Source organism: Patiria miniata, unplaced genomic scaffold, assembly GCF_015706575.1.
Source record: "Patiria miniata isolate m_02_andy unplaced genomic scaffold, ASM1570657v1 HiC_scaffold_27, whole genome shotgun sequence".
NCBI classification, from domain to species: Eukaryota; Metazoa; Echinodermata; class Asteroidea; order Valvatida; family Asterinidae; genus Patiria; species Patiria miniata.
Window position 1 is genome coordinate 2,052,250 of NW_024037066.1, and position 26,308 is coordinate 2,078,557.

At 44.5% G+C, this 26,308-nt stretch overlaps 1 protein-coding gene across 2 annotated transcripts in view; it reads left to right on the forward strand.

Moving 5' to 3' along the window:
• The window catches only part of LOC119734365 (neurogenic locus notch homolog protein 1-like), a 62,430-nt gene that overhangs the window by 27,323 nt on the left and 8,799 nt on the right, over positions 1-26,308 (forward strand). The window contains exons 1-21 of one of the 2 annotated variants that reach the window (XM_038207856.1): positions 6,505-6,728; positions 7,826-8,103; positions 8,598-8,936; positions 9,264-9,386; positions 9,952-10,185; positions 10,570-10,725; positions 11,401-11,586; positions 12,075-12,302; positions 12,798-13,031; positions 13,394-14,083; positions 14,649-14,804; positions 15,692-15,920; positions 16,264-16,465; positions 19,416-19,575; positions 20,531-20,708; positions 21,503-21,642; positions 22,217-22,450; positions 23,165-23,268; positions 23,986-24,459; positions 25,009-25,202; positions 25,509-25,907. In XM_038207856.1, coding sequence (XP_038063784.1) covers positions 6,679-6,728; positions 7,826-8,103; positions 8,598-8,936; positions 9,264-9,386; positions 9,952-10,185; positions 10,570-10,725; positions 11,401-11,586; positions 12,075-12,302; positions 12,798-13,031; positions 13,394-14,083; positions 14,649-14,804; positions 15,692-15,920; positions 16,264-16,465; positions 19,416-19,575; positions 20,531-20,708; positions 21,503-21,642; positions 22,217-22,450; positions 23,165-23,268; positions 23,986-24,459; positions 25,009-25,202; positions 25,509-25,907 — 4,988 coding nt within the window. In that variant the 5' untranslated portion in view covers positions 6,505-6,678. Of the gene's footprint in view, positions 1-6,504; positions 6,729-7,825; positions 8,104-8,597; positions 8,937-9,263; positions 9,387-9,951; positions 10,186-10,569; positions 10,726-11,400; positions 11,587-12,074; positions 12,303-12,797; positions 13,032-13,393; positions 14,084-14,648; positions 14,805-15,691; positions 15,921-16,263; positions 16,466-19,415; positions 19,576-20,530; positions 20,709-21,502; positions 21,643-22,216; positions 22,451-23,164; positions 23,269-23,985; positions 24,460-25,008; positions 25,203-25,508; positions 25,908-26,308 lie in introns of those variants that run through there. The other variant, XM_038207855.1, reaches the window with a different exon arrangement.

The window sequence follows — 26,308 nt, forward strand, 5'->3', positions numbered from 1 at the left end:
GGGAACAAGTAGGGTTGTGCTGGTAAAGCAAAATTGACAGGGTGTGAAGACCTCAAATTTGGTGTTGCCGGGTCAAAGGTTACACGATGGTGTCAGGGGAACGGCAACCAGTGGGATTCACCACTGAGAGCTCCTCACGTTCAAACCTGCCAAAATCATGCTCGGCAAGTATTTGTACAGGGGCTCTGTCGACGACGGGCATTGTACAGTCACACTCCGCTGAATACTTGCCCCCTCATGGGGGAATTAAGAACTTCCGTAAACTAAAACCCTGCTCGCACCGTACCACTTTGGTTGGTGGTATTCCTCGTTGCACCCCCCCCCCAACCCCCAACCACCACTGTTACTCAGGGTAATCCTTGTCCAAAGACCACCGCAACGCCTGCAGTTGTTGTTGCAAGACCCCGGGTCAGCACTGGGCAAATACACGTGCCAGGGAAGGGTTTCGGATCTGGGGTCTGCGGGCCCCATTGAGCACCTACTGTTCGCCCATTGAGTTCCTTCTGTGTGCCCGTTTGAATTCCTGCCTGTGCCCGTCGGTCGCCAGCTTTTTTCAAATGCATTGGGGTTGGGTAATGGGATTAATTTTCCTGATTTTGGAGTTTGACCCCACACCGGTTTTATTTTTTATGTTTTTTTTTACATGGAAATCTGAGGTTTAGAAAAAGCTTTTGGTTGGCCATTGTGGTAGGGAAGAGTAGGGCCTGTTCCGGGGTTGAACGGCTCACTTGAAAAAAAAAAGTGGAATTATCGGAATCATGCCATGCAAAGTGTAATTGTTGCCATAGAAAACAGTTAAACAGAGTGAGAGATTTAAACAATGGCCGTTCAGACCAAAAAAGTTACCTTTTTTCATTCAGGTGGTTTGATTTGTCCCAAAAATGCTGCCCCCCCCCCTAAATAAAAGTCATGACATATACAAAGTTGATTGGTAAATGTTCAACTGGTTGCATACGTTGTAAGGTCATGTTGTTAGCATGTTGTCCACTTCAACGCTGGATTAAAAAAAAAGCCCTGATAAGACTAACATCCCGATGTAAACATACTTGTAACATCCCCTCCAAAAAAAAGCAGAAGACTCTGCTAAAACTTTATTGCATTCTGAGCACATACAAAAACCCATTGACACAATTCCTGCCCTAAAGTTTTGAGGACTAATCATTTATATTCTTCCTTATCAGTAGCTATCTCCTCCGTCTGCTTGGGTAAAAAGTCCAAACGGCAGCCCCAAATGGGCAGATAATCCCCCCCCCCCTAAAAACACCCATTATGCATGCAGCACGTGCCTAGCGCGGGAGGGTAAAGGCCCGCCCAGTGCCAAACATGTTGCAATCAATAAAGAGCGGGAGAGTTGGGCTTTGTCCTGAGAGTCTTCACCTAATTTAACCTGGGGATAAAGTCTCTCTAACCCCCCTCCCCCCCCAACTACCAAATCCTCTTCCCTGGTATTGATCAGATACCCAAACAGAGAGCCCTGATCGATCACAGATCTTGTCTGCATGCCGTGCACGGGCCTTTGGAACAGCCAGAAACAATAGGTCCTCGGTAACTAATGTGTGTTCGCTACATGGCTTTTATTGATCGCTTTGGTAGTGCTGTTATTTTTTTTTTCAAAGGTAGGGGGCTGGAATTTGTTGGACAATTGCAGAAACAATGACTGCAGGAGAAGCAGCTGCCATTGCAATGTTCCTTAAATCGCTTTTAAAAATGAAGCCTGATGAAACACTTAATACATTTTCATGGAATGCGTCAGTTATAAGTTACTCCATCCAGAAGTGTGAGCATTGGACAAGGGTTCGAATGCGGCGGCAGTAAAAAAAATAAAATGTAGAATTCTGATAAAAAAAATTTACACGCAGCAAAGCTATACATGTACCAGTAGATTTGTTCTTCGGTAAAGTAATTTTCTTTTCTGTAATAACACTTTTTTCTTGATTTCAAGGAAAATGAAAATGACAATCTTAACTACTACTTTTCTCAAAAAAAAACACCCCAAAAATTAGTGAAGGACTTCTCTTTCCTTTCGTCTAACAAAAATGGTGGATCTTGACACTGCAGACTGAGTCATCTAAGCTGATATTGGAAACACTATTGAAAACTTTTTATTGTGGAAAGTGATGAGCAACTAGCGTCAGACTGTCATTGTATAGTTGTAGTCTTTTGTAAAGCTATTTTTGTATTGCTTATATCCGTATGGTGCAAAGATTTTTGAGGAATGAATTTGGGAAAAAAAAAAATAAAATCATTGTTGTGATTAATAAAAGAACGCTACCCAATTTAGGGTCGTGTTGGGTGCATCTAAATGTAGCTCTTTTCATTCACAAGTCGTAAATATTTTATACATCTGTCAAAATATGATGAACGACAAAGAGCTGTCGTTATGAAAAGAGTATTCAAGAAAAAGTTGAAGGGGCCAGGGCATTCCCCCTCCTATCCTCAGAGAACCTTTCAGTGCGGCCAATTTCCCACGCCTAGCGTGGTACCTGGGGCAAGATAGTCTGTATGGTTCTAGCGTGCGGTCGGTATTATGAATGAAAACACAGGTATACATGTAGACGTACATTGTATAGTTGTACGAGGAAGGGATTTGTACTTTGTGTGTACCAGTGGGGCCGCCTAATGTCTAGCGTGCACTCGGCGTGCAAAGAAAAACCAGCCACAATGACGCAGGTAAAGTTCGGGACAGCCAAATGAAAAAAAAAAAAAAAAAGAGCGGGAGCTTTTTTTTGTCATTGAGAATAAAGAGCGTAGGAAACACCTGAGTATGGAGTGTGTAGTCGGTCATGTTATTCAACAGCGCTGATGCGTAGGCTCTATTGCATGCTGGGAGGCTTTTGATTGGTGGAGAGGTGTTACTGCGCCACGCTCAGGCAGGTGTGCTCTCCTGCTGTCCTCGGTTGGAGTTCTTTTTCTCGATTGTCCCGAATATTTTCCTTAGCTCGCTTGATGAGGTTTGAATTATGTCGAATTTTGCCCTGTTTTTAATGTACATTTTGTACAGCCCCGTGCAATTTTTTAAAGGAAATTTCACCAAAGTTCATCAAAAGCTTGATGAATATTAATCATACCCCAACCAAATATTCCCATTTTCCATGGAATAGGTAACGTCATTCATTTATAGACGGGTTTTGTTGGGTTTTGTGTGTGTGTGTGAGCAGCGTTCATTCAGTCCGCCCTAAATTGGCTTTCGTTTTTGACTTGTGGGGAAACTGGAACATGAAACTGAAATGTGAATCAAATTCTCTGAAAAAGTAGTTGGATGTTCAGATAAATGTAAAAATAGATTGTTAATTCTGTGAATAGTGTACGTCCAGTATATTTCATGACAACAAGTATTTTTCTAGACTTTTTGATGATTTTTAATGGGACCCTTCTTGTTCAAAGTACTTGTTCAGTTTCAACACAACCTTCATTTGAAACGGGGTTTGTCTTAAAATCAGTTCCCATTGGCACAGTTTTCAACTTGAAATATTTACACGATCAAGTTCTGGCGCAATAAAAAGCTGAAAAATGTTATCAACAAACCTGCCCACAGAAATGCCTGGAATTTTGAATTATGCCCATCTTTCTCTCATGCACATAAAAAAAGAGCAAATTGTAAACATCAAACCACATAAATCAGACCGTCTGGACTGAAAGTGTGCCACATTCTTCCGAGTTAAACTAATTCTTGCGTTCCGGCTAACCTCCATGTTATAAACCAGTGCTTTTTTCCTTGATTTCCGTAAAGTTTTTTTCTGGAGCTGTTTCATTTTTGTGTGTGGTGTCTACATTGCCAATCCCCATCAATTTACAGCTCAGAGTTTGATTTCAAAGGGAACCAGCCAGGCCCCGAATTTGACCCCGGGGTAAGGGTCTGTTCTTTCATAACAGCCAGGATTTAGTGTAACTCAAGACTGCCATATCTATGGGGCCACTGGATAGGTGGTCAGGTCCCCCTATGCACTGGCTAAGGGACTATTTGGAGAGAATAATTGAAAGGTTCAAATATATTAGCACTTTTTGAAGTTGTTTAACTAGGTGGCATTTTTTGGGACATTTTGTAAGGGTCAGAAAATTCATAATAGATGTAAATTTCAGTGTTTATTAACCCATTAGCACTTGTACTACATTGTATTACCATGGAGGAATCACTGAAGAATCAATAAAACCATAGAGTGTTTAGGTGGTTTGCTAACAATCGTAGTAAAGTGTCTTGCCTAAGAACAGTGAGTAAAGGGTTAATGCTTCTTGCAGTGCCAGATAAGATACTGTGCCTAAAAATAGTAACATCATCACACATTATTCGTACATAACCCCCCCCCCCCACAAAAAAAAAAGTAGTTGAAAATCAGGCTCATAAATCGTGCATTTATTGCTTTGATTTTGGCATCTAGCTCATGATGTACAATTGTAAAATTGTAATATGAATCACCAAGGAAAAGTTATCTAAAGGTTGGAGTGCAGAGACAACTAGTGAACACCGTGATTTTTTTGTGGTGTAGTTTGGGTTTAACTGGGACGCTGCAAAACATCTGTACCAAGAAAGTGGACTGAGTCTTAGCAGACAGAGACAACCAAGCCCCAGACAGAAGGCCCGACAATAACAGCCAAAAGTCCAGTGTGGACAATTCATTGTTAAGCTATCAATTTTGCCTCAGTTGTTTACCATTTTTCATCTGTGGCCGGTCATTTATCATGAGCGTGTATGCTGTGTTAATAATACATACTTCACAATGTCCATTGTTTATATATGATTGTAGTTGTGCGATCCCCCCCCCCCCCAAAAAAAAAACACCCAAGAAATTCAGTTCTGCAACTGATATTTATTTTCGCACTCTGAATGTAACTCGCTTTTCTCTGTGTTTGTTCATTCAACCCTGAGTGTATTATGCAAGCCCTCGCGCATGCATGCCTGATAAACCTCATACAGGAACTACATTTCTATTTCCTAACCCCCCCCCTCCTTTTCTAAAGTAAAAAAAGTTTATCCATAGGTTTACATGGGCTCAGTGTCAGGGAGTAAACAAGCTCATTTAGTATGCGCACCTGTCCCTTCAGCTCGCGACCCCTTTCCATTCATTGGCCGGCCCAGCTTCATGCATTATTCAGTAGGCAGTGGAGGGGGATGGTGCCCTGCATGTGTTGTATGTTGGTGAGCGGATTAGGGTCCATGGTTCAGGGTTTTTGTTTGCCTGTTGTGTACCTGTTTATAGCTCCATGGTAGGACCATAGGATGGTTTGGATGGACCACCACTGCTGATTGTGTGTTTGACAGTTGTAAAACAAGAGTGATTCCACCTGTAAAGGCACTGTCCAAATAACTGGGATAACAGTGAATACAGTACATGATATAGTTGGGGCTGAATGAATCCACTGATCTAAACTTACCCTAACACCTAAACTTTGATTTGTGTTTTCAAAATACTTGTACATGGTCATTGTATAGATAGGCGTACTTGTTGGTTTGAACCCTGTTTAGTACTAATTCATAGGCCAAGAACCAGTATTATTTAAGGAGAAGCTAAAAAAAGTGAATAAATTAGGAAGTAGAAAGTTCAAGCATAGAGCAAGGAAGCATCAAACTTGATGATTACTTTCTTTTTTAAAGTTAATTCATATGTTTGTATTTTACTGAAATTATTATCAGACATGTAGTTGAATTAGTGGTAGTAGATCCTTAACCTGGAATCCAGTCATCTGGCCACTTTAAGAATACAGTTTCTTGTTAAACCCTATGCTTTACCGAGCTCGTTAGCAAATCTAATTTTCTACTGTGAACGGAATTTATTCTGAATGAAAAGCCCGATGAAGATTAATTAGATGCCTCTTGGTAATTTTTTATTATTTGTTGCCACATAATGAACATGGTGGAGCGAACCCTGATGGCGAACATGGTGCTTGTGTGCTAGGGCAAGACACTTTACTACAATTGCCTCTCTCCACCCAGGAGTATAAATGGGTACCTGTGAGGGTAGAGACCAGAATGTGCTGATCTCGAGCTGCTGCAAAAAATGGACTCGTAGCCTGATGAGCAGGGGTAATAATTGCGCAGTGCTTTGAGGCCCTTTCCTGTGGTATAAAGCTCTATATAAGCACCCGCATTATTATAATAATACAGACACACACATTTTGCAGGGTTACATCCTGGTAACGATGCCATCATTTGATAATAATGACTAATGAGGAACCAGCTTTATAAATCATCTGACCTAATTTGAAAAACTCTCTTAAAATATGACAGATTGCCAACCAGTAATTCCTCCTGTTGAGCTTTTTTTCCCCCCGAGGCCCAATGCGTGGGAATAATTGAATCCTCACCCTCCCATGTATGAATTCTAATTCCTCTGTCTCGCCAGGCAACAATACACCCTCATTATCCCGGACGAAACCCTACAAGTCCTGAGCTTGTTGAACCGGCGAATACCGCGATAATAAGCCTCAACGAAAAAAGAAAGAAAAGAAGCTGGCCACAATGAAGAGATTAGGAATAACCCTTCTGTCTGCGGTGTATTAAAAACCCCAGGCACTCTTTACCATGGGACGTTGAGCTAGATTCGCGTGGGTCTTACGGCGAGATCTCTCTGCTTTGTGGTGCGGATTTGCTTTGGAGTGTTTCATGGCTGTTAGCTCTTAATATCATGGGTTCTTTATTTTTTGGGTTCCCAACTGTTGGATCCTGTTAAAGAAATACCCCTGATGGGTTGTTGGTTGTCTGCTTTGTCTGCACCTACGCTTTGTTATTTTACGTAAGATTAAGCACTAGTCCGGGTTGAGATATTTGACCTTCTGTTTCACAGTGTGAAATATTTGCGGTGTTATTCATTCGGTTCATTCGGTTCACGATGATAATTTTGTTTTGCTCTTGCAAACCATCAATCACTTGACAATGTTGAATTATAATCTCAATATTACTCATCCTATTAGGTTACAATGATGATTTAACAAAGCGAGTTGTCTGTGCAGACAGATGAAGGACTGTGTGAGAATAACAGTTGAAAAGTGTTGGGTCCTTTTGACACTTTCAGTTTTGTTCCTTTGCTTTTCCCTAATGTGTTCGTTCCCCAAACAAGCCACAGTTACCTGACAATTTTTGGTTGTACAAATAAAGTGGAAGTTGTCCAATTTCTACAATGTCCGTCACATGATCACAACTCAGCTTGTAAATTGAGTTCATCACATTTTTTTTGGTGGGGGGGGGGATCTGTGCAAGGGTTTGTTCCTAGGAAGAGGGGAACAGTAAATAAGTGGGGAATTTGAGGGCAAACTTGGAAATGGTTGTGTGAAAAAAAAATCAAAGGTGAAATTTCTTTTCTGAAGTGATATCGAAGATACTTTGTCAAAAGCTGCCCAGTGCCTCATCTGAATTAAATTGTTGAAACACTGATTATTGGAAATTGCATTCCAAGTCAAACTACAGATGGGGACTGTAGAACTATTATTGGGCACATCCCCAATCAATTCAGATGCTTGAGGGTGATGGCTGTCCCTGTATACACGGTGTCCAGTTAAAATACCTAGTCTGCTCCCCAAGTTCCTTATAGTTGTGGCACATCTCTTGATGGTATGGGCTCCTTGCACAAGTACCCCCTCAACGGTAAGGAGAGGGAGAGTTTGGGGAGACCTGATGGAGACGCCTGATGCTCACACGAAGACACTACGTGGCTTTGTGCACATCGGTCGTGCATACTCTGTGCTGTACTCACGTGAACAAGTATGCTTGGGCTCTCCGAAGTGGGAAAAAACTGCCCTGTTGTTGCCGCTCAGATCCCGTACAACCTCCACCAAAAAGGACCGAATACTGAGGAATCCTCAGGTCTGACCAATGTTTACTTTTTATTCCTAGATGTCCCGACACTCACTTCGGCGCTAGCTGCGAGTATGACAACCCTTGCCGCCACAATCGTTGCCTGAACGGAGGCACCTGCCAAATAGTGGAGCCTACAGATGGCGATTCCCAGCCCACTTTCTCCTGCCTGTGCGACGTGGGCTGGACCAACTCCCTGTGTGAGCTGGAGTTGCCCAACGTCTGCAGGGACGAGCAGCCCTGCCAGAACGGCGGCCGCTGCAACCTGCGGGGCTCGGTGGACGACTACACCTGCGCATGCAGTGAGGGCTTTACAGGTGTGTGTTTTAAGTTCTCCCTGCAATGCCTAAATATCTCAGGCTGTGTTCGCAAAACGGTATTTTGTGGCTCTGGCCATGGTTTTTCATAGCCGTGACCGTAACTATAACCATGTGCCTGTAGTGAGGGCTTTACAGGAGGGTTCTTAAGCAGGCCCCACACTGTCCAGACATCTCAGGCTGTGCCTAGATATGGCTACGTTTATGCCATTTGTGCACTATGGTGAATGGCTGTAGCCGTTGAAAACAATTCCCACTTAAGCCACAGCCTCACTCAGATACAGAGTCAGTGAACAGCCAGCACCTTTGATCTGCTATCAACTGAATTCAGTGTTATATTTTCACATGTACAGTACAAATTCAATGCCACTCCCCAGCCTGCCTTTGTGGCGTAGGTGAAATCAAGTCCTCCCCTGTGATTAACACTGTTAAAATCTTTTGATGGTGTTAAGGCGAAATGAAACACTGTTTTCAACGTTTCTTCCCGCTTGTAGGAAGAAACTGTACCATGACTGACCACTGCGTGGGGAACCCTTGCAAGAACGGGGCCACCTGCAACTCACACGCCACAGGCTACAACTGCAGCTGCACCATCTACTACCGGGGCACGCACTGCGACATCGACATCAACGAGTGCACGGCCGAGGTGACGGCCTGCCACAACGGCGGCACCTGCGGGAATCTAGTTGGCTCTTTCATCTGTACCTGCTCGCAGGGCTACACGGGTCGGCGCTGCGAGTCCATCTATACCCCATGCCGGCCCAACCCCTGCCGGAACGGGGGCGAGTGCAACCCATTGGGCATGTACTCCCATGAGTGCATCTGTCCTGCAGGTAAGTTTATAATCTTCTATACTGTGCATGTGTGTAGTGAAAGTACATGTAAAATGGAGAAGAGTGATCCTTGAATTCCGTTGCCGCTGTATGCAGAACACTCCGAACAATACTTGAAACGACAGAAACATGACATTGCGTGAAAAAAAGAGATGTAATACCGTTGTGTATATTTTAGTTGTTTATTTATTTTCGGTATACATTTTGAACAGGTATTTTTCCATTTCCTTGCCATTAAAGATGATTTGAGTTGAGATCATTTTAGTTAGTCAGACCGTCTTCACATTTTTGGATAATCCTGATTTGGTTGTGCTTTGCTTTTGGAAGGTTACACTGGGACTCAGTGCGAAACCAACATTGACGATTGCATCATGCATCAGTGCACGAATGGCGGATTATGCATCGATGGTATTGACTCCTACACCTGCAGTTGCGCCCCGGAATACACAGGTAAGCCCTGCCCCCCACCAACCAACCCCTTGATCTACAAGCTTTTAAATCCCTGAAGAACACGATCAGTGAGAAGACAACAATAACTTGAGCCTCTGGTTATAACTTAAGCTTCCTCTCAATAGTTTGTAGTTAACCTGTTGACACCGGAGGACATGTAAACGCATTTGCAAGGGCGGGTGACGGATTAAATCGTCAAGCTTTCCCCTCGTCTCTGGTGGTAGACGTGTATACATGTCAGTGGTTTTTGTACCCACCTTGTGTTGAACTTGGTCTCGGCTGCTTTACATGGCCTGTCATGGTTACAAATATCGCTCCGTGGCAGGGCCTTGGAATGTTGCAAAACATGCAGTTTGGGTGAGAAGTATGGTACAAATATTGAACAAATGACTCTCCAGAGTCAGTATCTGTGGTGTTTGGCTTCATTTTAAACTTGGCCCGACATAGTTTGAAAAATGGTGTTTTTCGGCCAAAAGTAATCCCGCCCTGTTTACATGTACCGTACGTCTACTCAGTCTAGATTGACCCCACCTGGTCCGATTTGGTTGTTTCTTCTCCCACACAGGCGAGCTTTGCACAGACGACGTGGACGAGTGCACGCTGCAGCCAAACCTGTGCCGGAATGGCGCCACCTGCCGCAACAACGCCCCAGGCTACTGGTGCACGTGCGTCTACGGCTTTGAGGGGGATCACTGCGAGCACGATGTGGACGCCTGTGAAACGAATCTTTGCGAAAATGGCGCCACATGTGAGGATGCCGTGGCCAGCTTCAGGTGCATCTGTGCTGCTGGCTACACTGGTAAGACCACTGGAGTTCTCTCTTCGTCAAAAAAAAAAACAGATCAGGAAAACATTCTGTCATTTTAGCAGCATTGTAAAGAGAAGTGGGAGGGGAGCATGAGCTTCTTCTTTTCAGAAGCGATCAGCAAAATGTGGTTATAAAAGTTATTTTAAATGTATACAGTATACAACTTACGTAAGGCTTTGTTGATGAAGTTTTAAAAGCTTTGGTGAAAGAGTTTTCATGAGGTTCATATTGCTATCTAAACCTAGTCATTTGAAACCTTAGACAGCATGCCTCCAAAAATGTGGCTTAACATCTTTTTTTATAGAACTAAGAAAGGTTTCTGGTAAAAGTGCATTGGTCATTAGGGTTAAAGAAGTTCTGATTGTAACCCTTCAGGATTGTATTGTCATCTTGAGGATGCCTGCATCAGCAGCCCCTGTGCTGCCTCATCCACCTGTGACACCAACCCTGGCACCGGTGACGCTGTCTGTCACTGTCCCGGCGGTCTTACAGGGAGCGACTGCTCAATTGATATCGACGAGTGCGAGTATGGTGAGTCAATATAGTTGTGTTTGTAACACTTCGCAGGTGGCCTATTGGAACTAGGTGAAACCTCACATTGGCTTTCCAAAGTAGAACCTCACAGCGATTACATGGAAACCTCGCACTGAACTAAGCTTCATAGTGACTATTTGGAATCATCACCGTTATCTCATTGAGGAACCTCACAGATGACATTTATATAACGGTAACCCGAGCTCACATCTGACCACATTGGAATCTTGAAGTGAACATTTGGGAACCACACACAGTGAACATTTAGGAACCTCAGGGTGACCATTTAGGAACCTCAGGGTGACCATTTAGGAACCACATTGACCATTAAGGAACCTCATAGTGACCATTTGGGAACCCCACATTGACCATTAAGGAACCTCACAGTAACCATTTGGTAACCTCGCAGTGACTAATTGGAAACCCAACAGTGACCATTTTGGTACCCCACAGTGACCATTTTTGAACCTCACAGTGACCATTTTGTGAGCCTAAAAGTAACCTCGCCTTAACCTCAAAGTCACATACCTTTGACTAAAGTACTTAACATATTTCAAAATCACCACAGCAAAAGCCGTCTCTCCAGAGGAGCGGTTTGAATGCGCTTCCTCCCCTAAAAAAAGTATGTACTGAGGGTTCTAAACTAAGGAATTTTTTTTGTTTTCTCCACAGATCCCTGCGAAAGTGGACATGGCAGTGAGTGCGTCAATACCGTGGGAGCTTTTTACTGCAACTGCGCACCCGGTTACAGCGGGTTGCGCTGTGAGGTGGACATCGACGAGTGTGCATCCACTCCTTGCGTCAATGGGGGCACCTGCCTCAACCTGGCCGGGATGTTCAATTGCGTCTGTGTCAGAGGTAAGAAACTGGGGCAGAGACGAGCGAAGCAACTGTGGCAAATGTTCTGGATAGCTGACCTCATCTTTTTCATTGTATGAGTGCATAAGCAAACTTAGTTTGGCCCAGATGGAAACATAATAGGAATGCTGCTTTCCTTATAAGCAACGGAAGGGGGGGGGGGTGAAACATTCTTCCACAACCATCGGCTTTCTTCCATCGGGAATGTACCGAGTTACTCAAAATGAGTGTTCAAAAACGAGCCAGAATATTCTGACTTTTGACATGCTGCTTTGAAGACTAAATCCTATACCACACTTTGAAGCCTTAGTCTGAAGAAAACTGTTTTTTTCCTCTTTGAATTTCAGGACCAAGACCACATAGAACGTTGCACCTCGCAAGTTGAAATAAGTGTGATACGTCTTGCATTGACTTTAGCAGATACTCTTTTTTTTTTTTTTTTTACTTCCAAATATCTGATTTTTCCCATTCTGATCTTGACCTTGCAGGCTACACAGGTGTCTACTGCGAAACCGACATCGATGAGTGCGCGAGTAACCCTTGCCTAAACGACGGTTTCTGCCTGAACAAGGTGGGCCGGTATCAGTGCAACTGTCTGGAAGGTTACACCGGGGCCCGCTGCGAGGCGAACATCAATGAGTGCCTCTCGGACCCCTGCCAGAACGGGGGAACGTGCCTAGACGGTGCCAATCAGTACACATGCAGCTGTCTACCAGGTAAGCATAGACATCAGCTTAGCACAGAAAAAAAAAAAATCTGCTTATTTGCATGTTACCAGCTACAGAATCTCATCAGACGTGTATTGATTGTGACTGCTTCTCAGCTGATTTTTGTTTTTGTTTAGCACAGTAATTTTGCGAATGGCAATTTTAGCTTACTTCCTAAGAAAATCAGGCAGAGGTTGATTTGGCATCAGAATCGTCAAGTATGATTTGTTAGGCCAGCCTCCTTAGCTGACTAATACTAAGGGACGAATACTTGCCAGCTTGGATGGTTTTTTTTTTACTCGGGAACCCGGTTAGTGGGTCTCCTAAGAGGCATTCTGTAAGAATGTCATTTACGTATCTGGCGTAGACAGTTTTTTTGGCAATAACTCATTATCCATCCCCGATGAAACAAAAATGCACTGCTAGGGATGCAACTGCTACCTTTGAGAAGTACCAGCCAAGGTTATGTATGCGTCTGTTTTTTTTTTCTCCCCTGTCCTGCAGGCTACACTGGCGTGGACTGCGAGACTGACTACGACGATTGCCAGCATGACTCCTGCTTCAACGGCCGCTGCCAGGATGCCCTCAACGGCTTCACCTGCATCTGCAACTTGGGCTACGAGGGCCGGCTGTGCGAGAACCAGATTGACGAGTGCCTGGACGAGCCCTGCCAGAATGGCGGGACCTGCATCGGCCTGGTTGGGGCCTACCAGTGCGTCTGTGCCCCAGGGACCACTGGTAAGATCACTGAAAAAAACCAAACCTTGGTGTAATATGAAGCAAGTTCCATTGAGGAGCATAGGTCATCTAGTGGTTGTTTTGTGACACACCTTCCCCCTGCACAAAGCCTGTCAGCAAAGACTTTCATGGAAGCAGTTTGTAGCGTGCTCCATATATATTTTGGGGAAGGCCTTGAAATGCCAGACGCTTTGAAAAACAATAAAGCCAAATCTTCCCCTATTCATGAATTAGCAGTTTGGAAGTGTTTGGATTATGGAAGGCAAAGTAATGTGAGGAGGAATGCAACAAATGTTGTGAATAATTTTCTTGCTTGAAAATTTGGTTTTTTCACAAAACTAATTACTAACGTTTTGTTACAGGTGCCACTTGTTCCATAAACACTTACGAGTGCTCGTCCAACCCATGTCAGAATGGTGGATTGTGTAACGATTTAATCAACGGATATGAATGCGAGTGTCTGGCAGGTTATGAGGGACTACTCTGTGAGGTCAACATAGACGAGTGTGCCTCCAACCCTTGCGCCAACGGGGGCACCTGCCACGACGACATCAACAAGTTCATCTGCACCTGCCCCTCGGGCTACCACGACGCCCTCTGCTTTTCAAGCATTAACGAGTGTGAGAGCTCGCCCTGCGAAAACGGCGGCACCTGCCAGGACGGCGTCAATGAGTACGCCTGCGAGTGCGTGCGGGGCTACGGCGGGCCCCGCTGCAATGCCGACATCGACGAGTGCGCCTCCAACCCCTGTCAGCACGGCGGCCGCTGCGCCAGCGGCCTGGACTACTACGTCTGCGAGTGTCCCGAGGGCTACGCGGGCACCAACTGCGAGAGCAACGTCGACGACTGCGTGGGGTACCCTTGCCGCAACAACGGGACCTGCATCGACGCGGTCAACTCGTTTGAGTGCGTCTGCATCCCGCCGTATACCGGGGAGGTTTGCGAGGACCTGCTGCAACCTTGCGAGAACCACCGATGTGAGAACGGTGCTACATGCGAACCGTTCCCCAGCTACAATGGATACTCCTGCAGATGTCCAAATGGCTACACAGGTAAACAGAACCGTTACTCTGGCCAGGGTACTCACTACTGTACTCTATGGCACCTGAGCACGCAACAGCTGTGGTAACTTGTTGTGTTGAAACTACAACATTGTGCAATCAGCACTGTACAACCTCAGCTTACTACAGTACTTCAAATTTGGACTAGTTGATGCAAAAAAAACATTTCCGTTATTCTGGGGTCTGGATATGCCTACAATTAAAGTGCAACCTAAAAGGAGTGTTTTGATGTGGATTGGTTTCAAATAGGAAAGAATATAGTATTCAGACGCCACTTCTTTGGTTGTAAACAAAGTCTACAAAGAGTCAAGTGCATTTGCAAAGTATTTTCTAACAAACTTGGAAAAGTTCCTCAGTCCTAAATTCATGTCTTTTAAACTTTGTTTGCAATTACTGACCTTCACCGAGATAATATATGATGAAAAAAGTGGCGTCAGGATCCAACATTCTTTCCTCAATTAGGGTAAAAAAATTAAAACGCTGTATTAACCTTTTTTCATATTGCACCCTGTTTTCTAGATGTCAAATTTCAAAATCAATTATCCCATACAATCAGGTGAATTCTGCAACCGAGATATTGATGAGTGCGGTGAGTACCCGCCCTGCCACAACGGTGCAATCTGCAACAACACCTTTGGTTCCTATGAGTGCATCTGCCCCCCAGGATTCGGCGGCCAGGACTGCATAACCAACATCGATGAATGCGAGTCTGGTGAGTTTAACCCTAACTCCCTAGCGTCTTTTATTAGGAACTGGACCAATTCCATCAAAATCTTTCAATCACTGTGCGGCCAATACAAAACTGTACATGACATAATGGAATCCACCACTGACGCACTGATTGACATTCATGGACTTGCTACACATGGCTTTTATCACAATAGCAGTACAGGAAGCTGGGCAAAATCAATCGGATACCCCTAGCACTGCTTCAGGCCATTAGGCCCAAGTCCATCATACTCCATCAATATTTAGTCACGCCAGGCCTTCTGGACCAAGTCCCCCCAAATCCACCAAAATGGGGGGATGGATTTTGATGGATTTGGGGTGGTTAGGGTTAATGCAACCTACAGATTGATGCACTGCATTATGGAACCATTTTGGTGAAGTTGTGTGTTTGTATTGCAAGATTGGAGAACGGAAAAGCAGCTTGCCCTTCATGGCATGCAGCTTTCTATAGGAGAGATTCGGAACAGATTGATCATTACCTCATATTCCTCTTCCCTTAAAAAAACAGAGGGCAGGCTAGAGTTGAAACAGGTGTGAACCCCAACAACTTTTCCAATATGTAAAATTATTAAAGTAATTCGGAATTCTAAATGTTTAGCAAAGTCATTAATGTGCATTAATTTTCCCAGTGCAATAGCGCAATATACTCAGCAGTCAAGTCGACTTTTTTTGAGATACGGCAGACACAACAAGTGGGCATTACTTGGAATGGGTAAATTTGGGTAAATAAAAGAGCTCAAAATAGTGCCCTCAATTTCTCCAGAAAGCCAGTGCCTACTTTGGAGCACTTACTTAGTCAGATTTGTGTCATTTAAACTTCCTTAGTTTTGTACGAGTCAATTTATGCATTCAATTTGTTTTTTCTCCCAGACCCTTGCCAGAACGGCGCGGCCTGCTTTGACAAGACCAACGACTACACCTGCGCGTGCCTGCCGGGCTTTACGGGCAAGAACTGCGAGACGGACACAGACGAGTGCGAGTCCAACCCGTGCCGGAACGGCGCCACCTGCCACGACTACGTCTCCAGCTTCACCTGCGCCTGCACGCTGGGATACAGCGGAGTCTACTGCCAGACCAACGACATGGACTGCACTGAGAGGTAAACTGGGGAACCAGACTAGATAGCACAAATGTTTTTTTTTTAGGGGGGGAGGGGTTTAAGATGTTTGCAGATGTGAAGTGAATAAGTCTGGAAAAAAAAATTGAAAAGAATCAAGAGGAAATGTGGTTTAACCTGTTAGCACCTGTATTATAACCTATTATAATAACCTTGCAAATTGTTCACATCGTACATTGCAAAGTTTGTGTGTTTTTAAAATGTTGGTTTGCTTTGTCACAAAAAATTGAAAGGTTGAGAATTTATTCCCCTGTATACCATAATAGTTTTTGTGTGAGAGACTTTTTTTTTTTATTGAAAAAAACATGTCTTCTTCCTGTCCAAGCTCTTGTCTGTATGGAGGTACATGCATCGATGGAGTCAATGAATACACCTGTCACTGTACACCTGGCCACGTCGGCCCCAACTGCCAATACCAGGTGGACGAGTGCAGCTCCAACCTCTGCCAGAACGGGGCCACCTGTGTGGACCATACAGGCTACTACACCTGCAACTGTGTGCTGGGCTACCTCGGGGAGAACTGCCAGGTAAGTTTAGGGCCCGTGACCATTCAGCCCTGGTATGAAAAGGGCCCCCCGATAAGCTCGTCCCTGCCCAAAATGTCCTTTCGTACCGGCCCAGTTACCAGCCTAGGAGCTGGTCCGATGGCTGATCAGAAACTGCTCTATCCTGGGGTCTATTGTTTGCAAGTATTGACACATGTGATATATCCCAGAAGAAACCCGCTTGTGGTTTCATCTCTCAGCGCGAAACAATAGAACACTTTCATCGGCACAGATCAAACCCCCCTGCCATGCGGTTTCGCACACAATGAGACTGTAAATTAACAAGGCGTTTGAAAGGATTTTATCTTTAATCCGATAACTCTTCTGATGTTCTGCTCTGGACGTTCTCTTAAGGGTAATAAATTGATGCACCTGACTGATTTCAAAACTTCTGGACAGACAGGCCCATGAACTGGATGAGACTGGGCTGAAGAGCGGACTGGCTCTGGACCGGACGAGGTACCGGGGGACCCTCTTTATACCAGGGCTGAATGGTCACGGGCCCTTGTTGAATGTGATCAAGTTACAGACTAATCTGGCAACCACAATTCAAAGCCTCGACTGAGTCGGAACCGTGCCAGTGCGCAAGTCTCGTGTGTGTACTCTTGTCATGCCTTGCCTTGTCAAAAATGAATGCGTACATGTAACTTAATTTTGAAGAAGGCATGTCACATCTGTATGACTGCGGTGTCAACCTCGGTTATTGTGGCAGTTGTGGTCAATGGGTTTATCGGTGGGCTCTGTTTTGAAATTATCTGCGCTGCATTTTGTGACTCAAAGTGGCGGAAATGAAAGATCTGTTACACATCGGAGCCTTTGTTTTTTTCTATCTTGTCGGTACCCTTGAGCTAATCTATGTAATAGACCATGGCGAAAGCCATGGGCTATTATGCGTGAACAGATTCGTTGAATAATTAGTCAAGACCCCGCCTCTTGACATCCTAGATTTTGACCAATCAGCGGGCGCTTTCCATACCGGGTCTTCGGTCATTCACCCATTGCGCATCATAGACAATGGATAAAAAAAAAATGTGTCCCGCGCTCTGTATCATGTTATGCGATATTGCGCCCGGCTGTTGTTGTATTACAAAACACTGCACATTCGATTTGACCAATCAAACCATTTAGTCCTGATTTGGGAATGAACTGACGTCACGATTTAGTAAAAAGTCGACTCCAGTTGGCTGGTGCGTGGCTTGCATATATCTGCATGTCTAGACATATCGGATGTTATACAATACTTGGTTCCGTGGATAACGGGTGATACTCAGACTACCCTTGAGCAAGGTCGATCAAGAAACTTTGCTTCACCATTTTGCAACTTATTGACTTCGCTACATTGTCGCCAGTTGGCTTTGACATAATGGGAACAGAATGGAGAATCACTTGGGTATAAAAACTGGGTTACATTTTCTGGGTTAGCTGTTCCCATATTTGGTTATAATTAATGACTTTGTGTCGAGGAAACAATGTACAATATACAAGTATGTTGTGCATGTTCAATTGAACTTGGTGATCTATTAACTGTCATTTCTGGAGCAGACATGAGCGATGGCTCGGGGATTTGAATGACCTCGTTTCTGTGAATGGACTGTTTGTCTCTTGTGTAAACGAGCCTTGCCGAGATGTTTTTTTGCTGGCACCTAGCACTTTTAAAACCCAGTTTAGAAACCCAGTTTAAAATAATGGAAGTTCTAATTTGGGTTGAAGCATTTTCACGGCAGCTGCGCATCCAATGTGTAGCTCAGCTATTGTTGTCAAACAAAGTGTCTGTTTTGACCTGTTTACTTGGCTTGACAATGGACCAACATTGCATTGCATTAGCTGATATGGTGCATACTACTGGAAGACAACTGTCAAGCATGGGTTTTACTTCTAATTTTTTGCATGGAAAGTTGTGTTTTATGTTTCGCCAGAGTGTTTGCAGAGTGCTCTGAAATTAGTCCCTTTGATTTGTCTTGTGATAACAATTTTTGTAAACAAAATTCGAAAGATCACTCACAGGGTTCGACCTTAACTTTTTTTTTCCACTAGCCAGCTGGGCTGCTGAAACGAACTCTTAACTAGCCCGCAGGCATTTTCACTAGTCTGCATGTTTTTCTTTTATATAGTGTCTTATAAACAACAGTGTGCATACATGTAAAACGTGTTTCCTGAGGCAATCTTGTCAGTGTTTTTAATAAACAGATGTAATAATTTAACCCTTAGCAGTAAAATTAGACACAAATTGATACCTGTTTGCTTTCTGAATTTCATGAGTTATTTTTCTCCCCGTCCTTTCATCTTTGCCGTAGCCCAATAATTTGTGACTCGCCAGCCGGGCTACTTAAGGAATAGTTTGACTAGCCCGCCGCTGTTTTGACTAGCATTTGGCTAGCGGGCTATTGCTAAAGTTGTGCCCCTGCCTCTAACCTCGTGCACAAAAAAATGCTTTGAAAAGATATACATGTAGGACTCTGAACAAAAGGCATTTTCCCCAAATATATATTTGTTTAGCTTCATTGTAAAATATTGTTTGCAGTCTGATAAAATGGGTAGAGTAGAGTCCAATACTTAAAGAAAGATGACAAGTTTCAATGTATTGTTGTTTTGTAACTTCTTTAGCGCGGCACATAAAAAAAACATAGTGACTTTGTCGCTCATTGTTTCACACGGCCTGTTTGCCTGTGGTTCGCTGGCCACCTGTCCATTGTAGTCACGACGCTGATCCACTTCCCAGGCAGTCGCTCCAATTACTTCCGACCCGGACTTGCCCTCAGAAATATGCGGGCTTCCCCAAATAAATCCCCTGTATTCATGACTTCGCGCCTGACTGCACCATCAGAGATGATACAACCGCTACTCTATAGTGGCCATGCTCCAGTTACTCTCAGCGCCTCATTGTTAGTCAGTCGTCAATGGGTTTCTTTTTTTCTTTTTTTTTCCCACGCAGGATCTGGTTGACTGGTGCAGCGCTGAAATCAACCCCTGCTCCAATGGGGCCACCTGCACGCAGACCGACAACCGGTATACGTGCACATGTGAGGGCGCCTGGGCCGGTTCCCTGTGCGACGTCCACCAAGTGTCCTGCGACGTCGCCGCGTCAGAAAAAGGTAAACTATTTACCTCTGGGATCCACTATTGCCCGGGGAGGCTTTTGGCAGGAAATATTGCCTTGGAACTCCATGTGATATTGAGCAGGGTACCAGTCAGTAGCAACATACATTGCGATACTTTTTTGGGCCTGGAGACCCGAGTTTGATGAACAGATGTTTACTGCGTTACGCACAATTTATTATCGATTGCCTGCAGTTGTTTTCTTTATTTTTGGCTATTTTCAGTTCATATCGGTTGTATTTCCACATTTCTTTCATTTGTAACAAGTTTATTGTGTTGTGCTGCCGAGGTTTCCAGGTTTTTATTGGCATGCAGATTTTGTCTGATCGGGAACTGTGCAGTAGTAAAAAATGATTCATGAAAAGAATGCAAATCAGTCGAATGATATGCAAGCAACAGGGACAAACTTTTAAAAGCAACAGCCAACATCTTAACATTTTCACAAACACAAATAAATCTTTCTCAGCTCTAAATTTTTCTCGTTTAAATGTTTGTTTCTCAGCCAAACCGGCATGTTTTAATAAATGATGTGGTGCTTATATAGCGCTTTTATACCAAAGGTCTCAAAACGCTTCACAATTATTACCCCTGTTCATCAGGCCACGAGACCAGTTTTAGCTGCAGCTCGAGATCAGCGCATTCTGGTCACTACCTTCGCAGGTACCCATTTATACTCCTGGGTGGCGAGAGGCAATTGTAGTAAAGTGCCTTGCCTAAGAACACAAGCACCAGGGTTCGAACCCACGTACCATAGCACGTGAGTCGAATACTGTAACCATTGGATGACAGCACTCCAATGTGCGTTTCAGCAGAGTGCATTCCAAAGAGACGGCTTATTTCACCTGGAAAATATCTTAAAAACGGTAATTCTGGGGGAAAAGTAATTACAACCCATCCATTCTGGCATCCCATGTGATCTCCATGGTTTATGTGCTCTGTTTCCTCTCGCAGGCGTGACAGTAGAGAACCTGTGCCTCAATGGCGGCACCTGTCAGACCCACGGCAACAGCCACATATGCCAGTGCCAGCCCGGCTTCCGGGGAAGCTACTGCGAGACCAACATACGGGAGTGTGCGTCGGCGCCCTGTCAGAATGGGGGGACCTGCCGTGACGGAGTTAATGAGTACAGGTAGGCACGCCTCAAATTTAAAACAGACTCGGTGGTTATTTTTTTCTGAATTCTTGGCATTTTTTCCTGAAAATTGTAGACGTCCACTGAGGTTTATTTTGGGCTGCTACTTAAAAAAAAAAACACTTAAAAAAAAAACGCTGAGATTTTTATGGTGAGGGACTTTGGCTCTAACAGGTGCTACATTACCAAACAGTGGATGTGTGCTTTTGACAATCATCAGCTATCTTAAACACCTAGAGGAGAATGCAAAATTAAAGAGGTGGTAACTGGAGGTTTACCCCGAGGTTTTAGGAGGTTTAACTGGGTTTTGTGGGTTACCTCAGGGTAAAACCTCGAGTTACAAGGTTTAACAGGTTTTTTTGGGTTACCTCGGGGTAAAACCTCGAGTGACCTTAAGGTAATGAAAATGTTTTTTTTTTCTTTTGAAGTTTTTGTTTCAGTAGTGAGTAAAGACTTTCATGAAAAAAACGTAAATAAGAGCCACTAGATGCAATATTACTTGCCACTAATTTATTTTATAAAATTGGTTAAATTTAAAGTAAGAACTACATTGAGCAGTGAATAGACATCCTTCTTGTAGTTGGATGTAGAATTTATTGTTGCAACATAAAGATACAACAGGGTTCTAAGTTGCAACGGCCAAACCTTGGCCTTTACCAAAATTATTTTTCATAACAAACTGAGGCTGTATCCACAAGAACACAGAGTTGAATTCATCTTGGATCTGACGCTGGAACTTGACGAATCTGCTACTGGAATGTGGAAACAATGTCTGACTTTTTGTCTTGCAGCTGTTCCTGTGTGGCAGGCTTTGAGGGACTGAACTGCGAGAACAACGTGGACGAGTGCGCCAGCTCTCCGTGCATGCACGGCGGCGTCTGCCACGACCTGGTCAATTCCTACAGCTGCTCCTGCAAGTCTGGCACTGAAGGTGAGCGCATTGACCCCTGACCTTTGACCTAGTAGCATCTCATGAACTTATTGCTCTTTCTTTCGCGGATTGACATCTTGACACTCTTCAATGATATTTAACTTTGTCTGCATTTTGGACGTACGGATGTCCATCTGTACTTGAGTACCTTTACCCTAAACTATCTAGGCATTTTCGCTAGGATGCAATCTCAATCCCGCAAAATCCTCCAACTGCCTCCATGTAAAAATTGCATACAGCCTCAATGAGGTACTTGGAGGGGTGACCACTACCTCAATCCTGCAAAATCCTCCAGGAATCACTGTCAATATGTTGAGTCAGAGCATGTAACATCCTGGAGCAGTGTGGAGCATTTTAAGTATAATGTAGGCCTAAATTTATGCATGGCTGAGCATAAATAGTGCAAGGTTCGGTCTAAGACCTTCACACCGTCCATCCTCCGAAATCAGCCACACGTTTTGGCCCTATAGCCTCGATCCTGCAAAATCCTCCCATTTTGCAAAGAGGCTTTTGGAGGATGTGGGAAGGTTAGGGTTATTAACGTAACCTGTTTGGGCCTCTCGCAATTTCACAGGCATAAACTGCCAGATCAACAACAACGACTGCTTCTCGGGGGCGTGCTTCCACGACGGCACCTGCCGGGACCTGATCGGCAGCTTCACCTGCGACTGCCCGGCAGGCTACGTCGGCCAGCGCTGCGAGGGCGACATCAACGAGTGTCTGAGCATGCCCTGCCACGCGGCTGGAACCTCCAGCTGCATCCAGAAAGTCAACGACTTTGAGTGCGTCTGCAATCTGGGCTATGAAGGTAGGTCTGGGTGCATTACTCTCGGAAGGTTGAGCTGGCTGCTCATAAGTGGGCTGAGAAGGGATTGCGAGACGGGAAGAAAAGAGAAAAAATTTAATATTGGGGTTTACCCTTCCCTGACATTATGTTATGTACACAATTGTATGATCCTTTACTTATTAACCCTAACTCCCTATAGGGGGTGTGCAAAATCATATTAAAATTGGAAGATTCAGGACTGTTGGGGTTAATCACAAGCCAAATCATTCTTGAGTTCAAAAGTTACAGGCCATGAACACAGTGACAAATAGGACGCCTCTGTCATTGTATCTTTGAATGGCCTTCCACCTCCACTGGATGAAATGCAATCGAATTACGACTTAGTTGTGAAGACATGTGAGGACTTTGACTACAACTCTCATTGCTTTCAGAGAGCCCGTATAGTAAAATTGTTCATAAACTCACTCCACTGCTAACCTTATAAGGGTCATTGTTGTATTTTATGATTGTGACGATAAAAACTGATGTTCAACTGACCTTAAGTATTGGATTAGATTCACACAAGGAGAGCGTTGATGGAAGTGGCAGCTATTAGTTCTACATGTGGCGGCTGTAACCTCCACTAACAGGATGTACTGTCCTGGAAAAACAAAGTCACATCATCACTTAGAAATGTCCTCCGGTTGAAAGTATGCGAATCCCGATTGCGATCCCTTATTTTTGTTGGTTTGACAGGGCGGCTGTGTGAAACGCAGGTGCGCTACTGTGATTCCAACCCTTGCCAGAATGAAGGCACATGCACCATCACTAGGAGCGGATTCCATTGCCAGTGCACACAGGTAAATATTAATAACATTGCACTGTGAATACACAGCACTACTCAAATGTGCACATTTAGTGTGTTGTTCAAGTGTTGCATGAGTGAAATGACGTTTTTTTTACTGCAGTTTGCATTCCATCCGAAATGAATTTTTTGTGTGAATTTGGTGATGAAGGTCTGTTGTGAGCACGAGGATAAATTTTAGAACATGTGGGGAAGATTACTTGAGAACCCTTGGAAACTTGTTGAGTGCATTGTGATGAGAATGAGAGTCGAAAAATACTTGAATATGAGTGTGAGTTTGTATATGCATTAAAATCGTGGACCTTGAACAATAGGGGACAGTAGGGTCCACGATTTGACAAAGGGTCCACGATTGAGAATCGTGTTCAAATCAATGAGAGCTGTTGCTAAAAAGTTAAAGTACAAACAAAAGAAGGACGATAGGGGTCCACGATTGAGTTTGTTTATGGTGTAAATCGAGGACACACACGTGCAACATCATCAGTGAATCGAGGACAGGAACCAAATCGAGGACAACCACGATTAAGAAAAACGTGTACAAAAACCAATGAGAGCTGTTGCAAGAAAGTATAAACAAGGGACAAGGGAAGAGGAACAAAAGAAAATCCTCGCTTTACACCATAAACAAACGTGCTAGTGCCTGTGTGAGTGTATATGGGAGTACATGCACTACTTTAATACCTGTTTGGATTTGACCTTGTGCACTATTCAGGACTTTAAAGGGGACATCTGCGGGGAACCGGTGACCATGTGTGATGCCAACCCTTGCCAGAACTCGGGCACCTGCCATGTAGACCCAGACAACCAGGTGGGCTACATCTGTGACTGCCCCGCCGACATATTCGGTGACAACTGCGAGACTCGTGACCCCTGTCGTGCCGGGCCCTGCGCCCACGGCGGGGACTGCCTCTTGCAGTGGGAGAGCTACGTCTGCCGGTGCCCGGCCACGTGGAGTGGACGACGCTGCCAGGTGTTTGACCCCGACTTCCCCGGCGGCATCGGGTCGGATCCCGTCCTGCCTACGACCCCGGCCTTGCTGGTGCCCACTACGGCCCAGAGACCCTTGATCCCGACCACGGCAGTAGTGGTGACAAGGACCACTCGGAAGCAGACTCCTACACCTCCCATGAACAATGACTTCTGCTCAGCCTCCTGTGTGCAAAGGAAAGGCAACGGCGTCTGTGATGTGAGTTTGAACTTTTTGGTCAAATCCCCCCCCCCCAAAAAATTTCCCTTGATTAGAGACAGCACTGGTGTGCACTCTTTCATAGCGTTCACTTAGAACTATTGCCAACAAGACTTCCGAAATTGTATACATGCAATTTTGCAAAATAGAATGCACTTTAAAGCATCAGATTGTTCAATGCACATATTTTGTCCCCCATATGATTAGGAGGGATTTCTGTTCAACTTCAGCACAGTTTCAACATCTAGATGCTTACTTATAACATTTTTTTTTAAGGACACGTCTGCAGTTGCAAAGCAATTTAGTGAGGGGAGAATTTTTACGAGCCTTATAAAAACTGTGCCTTGTTTCAAGCTCCCTGTTTAAATGTTGAATGCTTGCTTAGTCTGTGGAATACTTGCTTACGCTCAGCGGGAACAGTTCAGAAATGCCTGTTTCCAGTTGCGAATGAAAATGTGTTCTTGATGCTGGTATTGCACATGAAGCAGGAATTGTCTTGAGTCTTGAGAGGTTGTTTAAACTCTTGGTCTCCCTCCCTTGTAACGCCAGGCGGATTGCAACAACCATGTCTGTAACTGGGACGGCACGGACTGTACCTATGGCGTCAACCCTTGGATCAACTGCACTGTCTCAACGGTCAAGTGCTGGGAGCTGTACAGCAACGGGGAGTGTGACGAGATCTGCAACAACAGGGACTGTATTTACGACGGCTTTGATTGCGAGAGGAAACTGCCCGATTGCAAGTAAGTAAATGGGTCAGGATTAAACCTTGGGATTGGTATTAAGTTGTGATTAACTCACTAAGCAGTTTTAGAGGGAACCTCTCTGAATCCTTTAAGAAAAATGAATGTCCCACTACATTGGATCCCATGTCATTAAATATTCAAGAGTTGTCAAGGAGCGTCTTGTTGAGTAATATTAGTTTGGTGGTGTTTTCCTGCAAAATTCAATAAAACCTTGTAGTAGATTTTGAAGTATCTAGGAAGATTGGTATTACGTTGTTGTGGATGCTGGACTAACTGGCTTCATAAAACCAACCAATTTTGCAGCCCTGTCTATGATGCGTACTGCCACGAGAACTACGCCAACGACGCTTGCGACGGCGGCTGCAACACTGCCGAGTGTGTCCACGATGGCCTGGACTGCGACGACCGGCCGCCCATGTTCGCCAAGGGGATCTTGATCGTCATCGTGCTGATCCCCGTCGAGGAGATGCGCGCCGGCAATGTCAGCAAGACTTTCCTGCGGGAGATTGGCCATGTCTTGCGCACGGTGGTGGTCTTCCTGAAGGACGATAACGGAGACAACCGTATCGAGCCCTGGCAGTCCAGCCAGGGCGGGGAGGGCATAGGCATCTTCTTCCGCTTCAAGCGGGAAGCGTACCTGACGCTGACGGGAAACGGGGAAGCGGTCCTGAGCAGGCATCGGAGGGCGGGAACGCTCAGTGGGTGAGTAGCGAGTGAGGTTAAGGGATCTCACTTAATCCAGCCAGAGTTGTAATCAAAATCAATCGTAAGACAATCACAGACCATTCACACTTTAGAGAGTAGCGATGTTTGAGATCTCACTTAATCAGCTTAGAGAGGTTATTGAATCAGTTGCAGGTCAATCACAAGTCTGGTCACAAGTAAGTGGAGGAACAGTGACTGAAGAGTGCTTGTGTCTCAATTTATTTGAAGAGCTGATCACTTGAATTGATGACCTATGATTGACTTATGATGTGTAAAAACTTGATTACAACACTACTCTTCCATTTACGTAACTTGTACTGGTGACCAGCCACAGCATTTCATGAGCAGTTGAAATGATGGCTTCGCTTTTAGAAAAGTGCTAACGACACAGCATCTCA